Genomic DNA, 10,655 nt, shown 5'->3' with positions numbered 1-10,655 from the left:
TTTTTTGTTCGGTCCTGTTCATGACCATGGCAGTATGTCTGCGTTTTTGTATACTGCTATGGCAATTTATTTTGCTCTTGAGAGGTGAGCCAACTGTTTATTCAGTATAAAAAATAAAACAGTCGTTTGTTTAAGAAACCGAGGCAGGGCCCATTGCCAGTTAAATAGTCGAATCAGTGGTAATAAATTACTTTTATTCCCTCTACATGACCAATAGTGGCGTTACCTGGCAGAGCGCCCCTGAAGTGCGGCCTTGGCTCTAAACTGTGTGATGACGGCTCCGAGTGTATTCGCTTCAGCCACGTGTGTGACGGAGAGGCCGACTGCGGGGACAGCTCGGATGAGAAGGACTGTGATGTCGGATGCGGAAAAGGTGGACTTTTATGACCTAATGTTTACAGTATTTTTTTCATCGAATAGTTTCTTTAGCGTTCTGATTATTCTGGTGCATGGTAAAATAACCCTTTTATTTAATAGTCATTCGTTCGGCAATTGTTGCTTGAACGTTAGGTCAGATTTCTGCACCCACAGCTTATCAACTACATTATGACTACTACAAACTTGCAATATAACTTGAAATTGCGGTTGACTGTTCAAGCAGACCAATTTCAGTGCGCCCACGGGAAGAAGTGCATCGACCTGGGGCAGGTGTGTGACGGCGAGTCCCAGTGTCAGGACCACTCGGATGAACAGCAGTGTTCAGCGGCAGGGAATGGCTGTGCCCACCAGTGCAAAGACAAGAGCCGGTGTCTGCCCAAGACCTTCTTGTGCGACGGAGAAAGGGACTGTGCGGACGGCAGTGATGAAGAAAACTGTGGTAGGGCCTGCATTTGACTGAATTGTTGTTTTCCTCAAAGCAACACTGAACCAAATGTCCCTAGGCAGGCCCAGCAGGATTACGCTATGCACACCTCATTAGGACTGTGCCATTTATATATAACAAAGTCCAAAATCTTTGTTTCATATGGTGAGGAGTTGCAGTTAGCATTTTATAGTGCAGTTTTTCTGGCACTTAAATGTCCAATCAAAAACGATTGATTATGTGTTAATTGCCCCAATACTTTAACCTCAATATGTTTGTCTTCGGTAGTCTTGCTGGGGTTTCTTTGATGCATGTGTTCTCATGTCTGCCCTTGTCATCCATCAGTGGACATGGAAGCGGAACAGAAGAAAAACGGAGCCCCCTTACCCCCGTTGCCTTCAGCCCCTGAAAACCCGGTACATACTCCTAGCCTGCCTGCCCCCATCAAGTGTTTGTTGGGCGCCAAACCATGCCGTGACGGCACAGACTGTGTCCTCTACAGCCACATCTGCGATGGAGAACGGGACTGCAAAGACGGTTCAGACGAGGATGAATGTTCTACCACTTGCCAAAAAAGTAAGTGCCATGTTTTAATTTTTTTTGTCGAATTTGGCCAGACACTGCCATCTAGCAGCCTTGTTTTGCATAGTTTCAGTCCAGTTTTCTGTGGGGTAAGAAAATGTATCAAATATATTGTAAAGATAATGTGTGACTTTTAATTGACTCAAACCAGCTAATAGCGGTGGGGAATGTAGTATGCAGTCTAAATATATTGCCTCAAGTGATGATCATGAGAAGGGATGAGCTGTGTGAATATTGCCATTTTCGGTAATGGTTCATCAATGTCAAAATACAATGTAATTCTCCCAAGGTAATCAAAGTGACTAATAACCATACATATTCATGGCTCAAGGTCAGTTCCAGTGTGCCCATGGTAAAAAGTGCATTGAGAAGGAGCAGGTGTGCGACGGTGTGCCACAGTGTCAGGACCGCTCAGATGAGCTGGAGTGCTCCAAGCGCTCTGAAGGCTGTGTTCACCAGTGTGACGACCAGAGCCGCTGTCTACCCAAGAGCTTCCTGTGTGACGGCGAACGCGACTGCCTGGATGGTGGCGACGAAGCAAACTGTGGTAAAATATCATGGCATAAGGGAGGGAGGGAGAGGGCAGGGTATCACCTGACTAGAATTCTCCTGGTTGCTTAAACTGCTTGCAGCAATCACACACGTTATCTAGACTTCTAGTGTAGCCCTCTTGAAATGGACAAACTCTAAAAGCGCTTTGTATCTTCCCTCCCCCAAGAGGATAAGCAGGAGTGCAGCATCAGTGAGTTCAAGTGTGCCAGTGGCCAGTGTGTGGCGGACACCCTGAGGTGTGACGGACACCCTGACTGCTGGGATCACTCGGATGAAAAGAGCTGCACCAGGCCGTCTGTCTGCACCACCAAGCACTTCTGTCCCCTGAGCAAGGAGTGCCTCGTGCCCGAGTGGGTCTGCGATGGAGACAAGGACTGCAAGGATGGCACGGATGAGAAGGTATGGGTGGGGTGGCCTGTACAATGTCTCAGTTTAGTGCTGATACTGGTGCCGGGGGCTGGGTGTAAAATTAACTTACAACTTAAAACTAACAAGTGCACTTCAAGTTCAAGTTCACTTCAAGTGCCCTACGCTAAAATGGCAATTCTGGCTCAGGAATGGAATCATTTTAATTTTAGTTTGAATTTTAGTGAAACTAAACTGCACTGTACTAATGACGGCTGTACTTGAATGTCTTGTACTGAAATGTACATTTCTAAAATCATTACTCATCGCAGTCGTATAAATTGAAGGATGGAAGTTATCAGAAGTCCAGTTGGCTGATCCAAAGAAACGGTACGGTGTCCGGGTAATGTGAGGACTTGTCTTTCCAGGATTGTCCTGTGGCTCCATTGACATGTGGAGAGTTCCAGTGGACCTGTAGCTCCAGGACCAGGTGTATCCCCAAGTCCTGGCACTGCGACGGCAGGAAGGACTGCGACGATGGCAGTGACGAGATGGCATGTGAGGGGTGGAACGACTTGCACAAAAATGGGCTGATGGCAATTTTTCATCCAAAGCCACTTGTTAGTGACTCAAGTCAGGTTTAGTTGTCATAAATGTACAGATGGGGGGGATACAGGCATCCTGCTATGGGATGTTTACAGGTAGACTGTGGGTTCAAACACTGAGTCTTTGGGCTGAGAGTTGCCCTAGCCCAGCATACCTAAAAACGTGTGATCAATGAGCCTGTTTTTGGATTGCTCCAGGATGTTGCCCGGTGAAACTGGGGCCTTCTGACTGTAGCTTTGTGCCAAGGTGACGCGCCCTCCTGCCCTCCGAACCAGTTCCAGTGTGGCAGCCAGGAGTGCTTGGCGCTGGAACAGGTGTGCAATGAAATGACCAACTGTGCGGACGGCTCAGACGAGGGCGGGGCCTGTCTGACCAGGTGTACCGACCAAGACTTCGCCCGCTGTTCACACATGTGCCATAGCACTCCACAGGGACCGGTAAGGAGTGAAGCTTCAGCGTCAGTAGGGCAGTCTTGTAATGGAAGTGTTTAACATGGGGCATGTGACAAAAGACCAAAAAAAAAAGCGTTATTAAAAATGGGAATTTGGAATATCGCATCTTAATGACTCAAAGGATAAAGAATTGTATTTAATTTTTATGTCCTTAGATCCTCTTACTGATCAGAGGCAAGGACTTCTGAAATGCTCAAACCATAACGCTGACCTATCATCTGTTTACGTGTTCTTTAGAGTTCTTTGCTTTAAAAACAACAAATAATCCCCACTCTTGTGTAGAGATGTCACTGCACCCCAGGTTTCAAGTTCGATGAGGACGGCAACACCTGTGTTGACGTTGACGAGTGTGCCGCCGTTAACGAGTGTGCAGACAGTCTCCTACGCGTGTGCGCTCACCTCTGCGTCAACACGCCAGGCTCCTTCCAGTGCCAGTGTCACCCAGGCTATGTCATGCAGGCGGACGGCTGCCACTGCAAGATCACAGGTGATGGATGTGGTCGCAGCCTGGATTGCTGCATGGGGCATATCATTGAAATAGTAAAAGAGTTTAAATTACTACAAAAATTTAAACACTGGTAAACACTGGAAGAGATTACATTCAGTGAGAAATGTGGCAGTGTCGTAGGAAAACTCTTGCACGTGCATGTCCTCGGGTTATGTATTCCACACTAACGGCCCAGAACCGGCTCAACCAGAATTATGGCTGAGAAAGTTGTGTTGCCCTCACCCCCTGCAGGAGAGCCACTTATGCTGTCATCAGTCCAGACGGACCTGATCCTGTTTGGCCTGCGTAGTGGTAGTCTAGACGTGCTGCCGTCCACAGCAAAGAAGGCCATCCTGTCCCTGGACTACGACTGGAGGGAGAAGAAGGTGTTTTGGGCCAGCCTGGACTCTGAAAGCATCCGGTGGTCCTCGCTGGATCAAAAGACGAAGGGCACCCTACTCAGAGGTCACACACACCAACACAGCTCGAGGATTTTGAACTAGAAACCTCCTGGATTAGAGGACAAACAGATTTACTCTGCGAGCACACCATGTGTCAATGCGTAACTCATTCTGCTAACTTAAAACAATTCCATCGATTAGCCTTAATCAATACAGTTGATGTATTATGCTTAGTGATGCCAATTCAACCTGCATCTACCCACAATATTTAATTTACATTACAATATAACAACTCTTGACGGTGAATAATTCTGTGCATGCAACAGTCACATCTGACCCGTCCCGCCCCATCCACAGGCGTGCGGGCAGATTCTGTTGCCGTGGACTGGCTCGGGAGGAACCTGTACTGGATTGATGGGGTCAAAAGTGAGATTGTTGCCGTCAGATTGAACACTGCGACTGCCAGGGCACCGGACTACAGCGTTATCCTGGATGAAGACATGGACCAACCTCGATCTCTGACACTAATGCCACAAAAGGGGTTTGTTTTGTGCAGTCTTGTTTGTCAGCAACATCAACAGTGAACTGTTGTGAAATGCAGTCTTCCCTGCCAGTTGAATCTTAAATCCCTTCAGACCTGCATAATATAAAAAACTCAGTCCAGACCTCTTTAATGGGTGATGACACTCAAACAATGGACTGTATTTAGCCATGGTATGTTTGGGTTTTATCCCTCCTTATCTTTAATGCAGAATGTTAAAAAATGTGTTTTGTCTTATTTTAGGCAAACCATTTTAGACACTGCAAATTTTGCATCTATAAAACTGGAGTGCTTTCAAGTAACCCAAAACGCAGTGTTTATCGCAGAACATTAAGAATTGCTAAACTTTAGCAGATGGTGCAAGAAGGGGCCCAATACTGAACTGGTCTAGTCATGCAATGCCTGAATCTCCTCCATACATATTGAGTTGTTTTCTTTCCTGTCCCAGGCTAATGTTCTGGACCGAGATCGGAAATGTAGCGAAGATCGAGCGAGCTGGGATGGATGGTTCTGAGCGGAGGGAGCTGGTAAACACCAGTCTGGGCTGGCCTGGGGGCATTGCTGTGGACACGATGTGCAACAGAGTCTATTGGACAGATGAGAGGCTAAAGGCGATAGGATCAGCCAATCTGGACGGAGAGGACATCCAGGTGGAAAGCGATTGGTTTCAGGATTACAAAGCATAAACAAGCCACATCTATTGAACCTCCCCTGACTGGTTTGCTCTGGGACTTTTGTGTTTGCATCTGTGTGCTGCACAGATCTTACAGATGAAGGAGACCACCAACCCCTTCTCTCTGGCGGTGTTCAATGATCTGCTTTACTGGTCCGATGCAAAGCGGCGTGTGTTGCAGGTGGCACAGAAGGGAACCGGCAGAAACTATCAGATTCTCCTTAAGCGACCCAAACAACCTTTTGATGTTAAGGTATGGGGGAATTCAGCCTTCTGAAATCATAAATAAATTTTATAAGCAAATCTTCATAGTAATTCAACATAATCCAACTAAATGGGCTCCCAACAAGCCAGAAAAGAGGACACTCAAATGGCAACATTCTTAAGTGACTCATTATTACACATGCTTTGTTGTTGGTTACTGACATTTGTGATTAATCTACAAAGATCACCAAATACCATTTTGAAACTGGGTTGCAGATCATTCATTCGCTGCTCCAGATGGGTGCGGAGAATCCCTGTGAAAAGTCTCACTGCTCCCACCTGTGTGTGCTGGCCCCAGGCTTCAAGGCCATGTGCAAGTGTCCTTCTGGGCTGCTGTTGGCTGAAGATGGCTTCACCTGCTCCAAGCTGAAGAACTCAGCCTTCCTGCTGATGCTGTCCCCCTCTACAGTCACACAGGTTTGTATCAGAAATTGTTTGTTCTTTTTTGTCTGCTGGCTTTAGATGGTCACGTCTAGTTAGTCGAATGTTTGCTGTATTCCCCTCAACCACGTCCAAGTTATTGCCTTTAATGCATGTGCCTACGGTAAAACTTATTTTGTGCAAAGAGTTATGGGTCCAACCCACGTTGACATGAATGGTTTAAGGGATAATGAACACAGAGCCGGTCATTATTGCAAAACAAAACCCCTGACGGGGTGATACAGGACCCAGACGCAAAACGGAGGGGTCTTGATCGCAAATTAGCTCACTGAACATTAACCTGCTTCTTGCGAACTAAATCAATAATTTGCCAGAAAATATAAAAAAAGATTTTATTGCTTCTGCATCAAAATGTCTGATAGTTGATAGTACAGTTGGGAGGACTGCACCCAGAGCAACAACCAATTTAGATTGTGACTAAAAAGGTTGTCATGTTGAGTATCCTAGTAAAGTGCTGTGTATGGTTAGATCTACCTGCAGGCTCGACACGCGGCAGTGGAGCTGAAGCAGTGGCCCGAGCACCTGGCCCTGCCCCTGTACAACGTCAACGAGGCCACCATGCTCGACTACAGCCTGCGGGAAGGAGCGCTGTTCCTGACGGACACGGGCACCACCTCCCTGGGGCTCTTCAAGCTGCAGGACGGCAACCTGTCCCCCCGCGGGCAGCTCCTCAAGCTGCTGGGCGGCACAATCACCGCCATGGCGCTGGACTGGCTGACCCTCAACGTGTACTGGAGCAGCACCATGCAGCCCCGCCTGCAGGTCACCTCGTTTGACGGCGCCCACACCGCAGTGCTCGTCCAGGAGGCCATCGGCAGTCTGGAGAGCCTCGCCGTGCATCCGCCCAGCGGCAAAGTGTGCTTCGTCAACCTGGTCCGACAGGGCAACGCCGGGCCCCTGGGCGCGGTCGAGTGTGCCAACATGGACGGCAGCAAGCGGGGGGCTCTGTGGCAGGACGGCGTGCGGCCCACGTCGCTGGTCTTCGCCAACAATGGCGGGGAAATCTTCTGGGCTGAGACGAGTAAGATTTGGTTTTGCCTTCAATGTCCATTTATTACAAAGGGGGGCGTAAAGTATGGATGGTCGGTCTCGTTTGTAAAGCTGTTAATTAATCGTGGTGGATTCCAGGTTCTAGTTCCATCTGCTCCATCAGGGTGGACGGTTCCAGTTACAAAGAGTTTAAGGTTGGCAGCGGGCTTACTGCCATCACTTTCAGTGATGACGTGCTCCTCTGGATGACTAATAATAATGGTAATGGGATCGTTTTATATCTTGCTTCACTGCTGATCAACATCAGATAATGAAAAAGTTGTTATTTCTACAAATGACAAACACTATAACTTGACAGCTTGTATCTAATGATACAAGCGGTGTAAAAAATGCACTTTGTCAAAGTGTTAACAAAAATGTTATTCCCCAAGAGTTGGGATCTCAACTTTACCTCACACGACTGAGATTTATTCAACCCAATGGTGGCACTGTTTGCTTGGAAAACATGTTGTGTTGCTTTTCGTCTAGACAAGACCAAACTATGGTACCGAGATGGGCAGCAAGAGAAGCAGATGTGGTTTGAAGTCAGCACCGCTGTGGTCGGCTTAAAGGCGTACAGCAAGTCAGGCCAGACTGGTATGTGAAAAATGTGGCGCACGCGCACACACAAAATTATAAAGGATAACAGGATTTCCATGTCCTATGTAGCGTTTCCGGACACTACATACGTGCACCAAATTGCCCAATATCAAAAACTCAAAATAAGCTTTTTATATAACCGTTGGCTTCCTCTGGCAGGTACCAACCAATGCGCGGTGAATAACGGAAATTGCCAGCACTTGTGCCTGGCTGTGCCGTGGTCCCGGACGTGCAGGTGTGCCCACGACCACGTGGCGCTCAACACCACCCACTGCGCCCCGGCCCAGGGCTGTCCCGCCGGCAGCCAGCTCTGTCTGGACGGGCTGCTCTGCAGGCCCAGTGACAAGTTCTGCAACGGCCGCGCCGACTGCCCCGACCACTCGGACGAGAACTGTGAGTGGGCCGGACCTACTGGGATGTAGCCTCATGGGTGGCTTGGTTTGAGATGCCTTTGATTAAGGGGAAGAGGGTAGTTGAGGTGGGTTCGAAGTACCATAATGTCTTGTAGGCATCCTTGAGCAGCTTTTGCTGGCACTCGTTTTGAACAAGTGCCAGTCAAGGATTGTCTACAAACAGAGATAATTTGATGCTGTGATTATCAAGCGGTCTGTGACACTGGTGCAATTATATTGTCAGCTGCGTCTGGCTGGATAGTCTACGTGGAGGGATGCCCTGTCAGGGGTAGCCTTATAATCATGGGGCCAGATTTTTACGAACTACAATCTTGTTGTGGTGATACTGGAAAAATCGTTGAAAAAATAAGTGACTGTTCAGAACATGTTGGAAATCTTTGGGGAAGTAATAAAGTGTTCCCCCTCGCATGAACATGAGCTAGGCTGCTGGAAGTCAATTGAAGTGGCTAATGCAAACTCCCCTTATGGATGCACAATGATGAATATGGAATTTAACCACTTGTCTGAATCTGGTTATGACAGGCAAACGCCAATTTACAGAAAGCTCTGCATATCCCTTTAATGAATTGTATAATCAAAAAGGGCAATGAATCCACTGAAAGTACCCTTTGGCTTAAGATTAGTCTCCTAAAGCACAGATTGGACAAAGATTTGACAAGCTCCCTACCTCCCCCGTCTCAGGTGTCCATCTGAAGGCCGGGTGGAGAGACGAGGCCTCCCCTGCCACCAAGCCTCCAGAGTCCTCCCCTCCCGCACCGCGACCAGAGGCCCCGACCCTGGCCACAGCTGACGACGACCAGCTGAGTAACCTGGAGGCCAGGACCTGCAGAGAGACTGTGTGCAGCGGGAACGGCGACTGCGTGGACCTCGGTGGCCATACGGTGGGCTGTGCGTGTGCGCTGGGCTACAGCGGGCCGGCCTGTGAGGACCACGTCCTGAAGACCCTCTCGGGCCCCGTTGTCTATTGGGTGGCCGGTCTCGTCGTTGGCCTGCTGGTGCTCACGGCCGTTCTCGGGATCGTCGTCAAGAGGAGCAGGAGGTCCAACAATGCAAGGTCTCCATTTGTGTTCTGTTGAGAAAAGCTAGAAGGTTTGATCACATCAAGAAACGTTCCTGACACTGGACTAGCTGAATTTGCTTGTTTAAATAGTGCAACTCAGCAATTTTACATCAGTGCTGTAACATGATGAAATGCTACCTGTTCATGTTGGGATACATGCTGCTACTAGGTTACCAGTTCATGCTAAGACGGTGCTACAGAAGTCTTGGGCCTTGATGACTTTATTTTTGATTCATTGTGCTCCCCAGCCAAACTGGTCATGTGATGAAGGAAACTGGTCTGACTGTCTGTGAGAAGGACGCGGAGCGGGTCCCTAGGACTCAACCCCCACCACCGGACACCACTGTGGCAGAGGTGGGCAGACTGCCCTTCAGTAACTCCTCTACTTCAACAGTTTGGTTATAGGAATGACCTTGTTAACCCTCCTCCTTCTCCGCAGGAAGTGGGCTCTCCTGTGGACCAATGTTGACACACTCAATACTGACAAAATGTGTTTCTGTTAAATAAACATTTTTAATTAACTGTTCATTGTGCTCCTAATTGGGATTTTTTTAATTTTTTTACAATAGATGATTAGACCACAAAATTGACAAACTGATCAGATTTAGAATAGTGAAGTCCTTTATAATTAAGCAATAGATTACGACAGGCTGTGGTATGCGCTCATTTTTTAGAGCGGGTCAATATTTTCCTGGGCGTTGGAGGTCGTCGGCTCTTCCATCCCGGGCTTAACTGGTATAATGAGAACACTTCACTAACTGAAGTGATCTATTGCTTTTATAAAACGGTTACGTAAGTATGGCGAAATGATAGTCATAGACACCCTCAATTTTGAAAAAGCGAGAAAGTCGGAAAAGCTTTTTTTTTTTTTTTTTTTTTTAACGAATGGGGTTTCTGGATAGCAATAGACTGCCTCAAGGGGGCGCTATGTGTTTGAGTCAAGTCTTCAATAAAATCAAAGTACTATGCAAGCTTTTTTTCCACTTTATTGCCTACATTGTATCTCTAAGTACATCATTGTATTAACGAGAAATGCCCAATTTTTAGCAGCAGATCACCTTGGGCGCTTCAAAACAATGAGTCGAGACCATCTTAAAGGTTTTAGATGAAATTGCCGCAAAAATCTTGGTCAATAAATGTTCACCAACACTTTGAAACCCACATGGAGATATCTTTTATATCTATATGAGGGTAATTAAGTATTTATTTCAAGCTTTCTTTCACGCTGATGGCTTTCCAGGACATAATGCGTCTACATTCCCCCTATACTTACTCTCTAAATAGTGTGCAATAGCGTTGTGTAGGGAACAATGGAGCCAAATAGCCCCTCTATCAGCTGGCTCAGTCTACACCCCCTCATCAAACTGGGAGTTCCACATCTAGACTGCGGTACATGCCCATCTTTAT

The 10,655-nt window shown here is 47.4% G+C and overlaps 1 protein-coding gene across 1 annotated transcript; it reads left to right on the top strand.

The window, feature by feature from the left end:
* Positions 1–26: 26 nt before the first annotated feature.
* On the top strand, positions 27–9,717 carry lrp13a (low-density lipoprotein receptor related-protein 13 a; the record flags this gene model as incomplete). The annotated part of the gene is made up of 21 exons (XM_084468147.1): positions 27–84; positions 218–373; positions 602–817; positions 1,148–1,378; positions 1,716–1,931; positions 2,103–2,335; positions 2,710–2,839; positions 3,134–3,324; positions 3,622–3,826; positions 4,079–4,291; positions 4,585–4,768; positions 5,217–5,418; positions 5,530–5,694; positions 5,922–6,122; positions 6,615–7,167; positions 7,275–7,397; positions 7,665–7,772; positions 7,935–8,168; positions 8,870–9,242; positions 9,497–9,602; positions 9,688–9,717. 21 exons carry the CDS (start codon positions 27–29, stop codon positions 9,715–9,717), a joined length of 4,128 nt encoding a protein of 1,375 aa, XP_084324273.1.
* Between the last annotated feature and the right edge of the window lie 938 nt (positions 9,718–10,655).

The sequence above is a fragment of the Micromesistius poutassou genome (genome assembly GCF_964030765.1).
Source record: "Micromesistius poutassou genome assembly, chromosome: 5".
NCBI lineage: Eukaryota > Metazoa > Chordata > Actinopteri > Gadiformes > Gadidae > Micromesistius > Micromesistius poutassou.
This window is presented reverse-complemented; position numbering and strand designations above follow the sequence as displayed.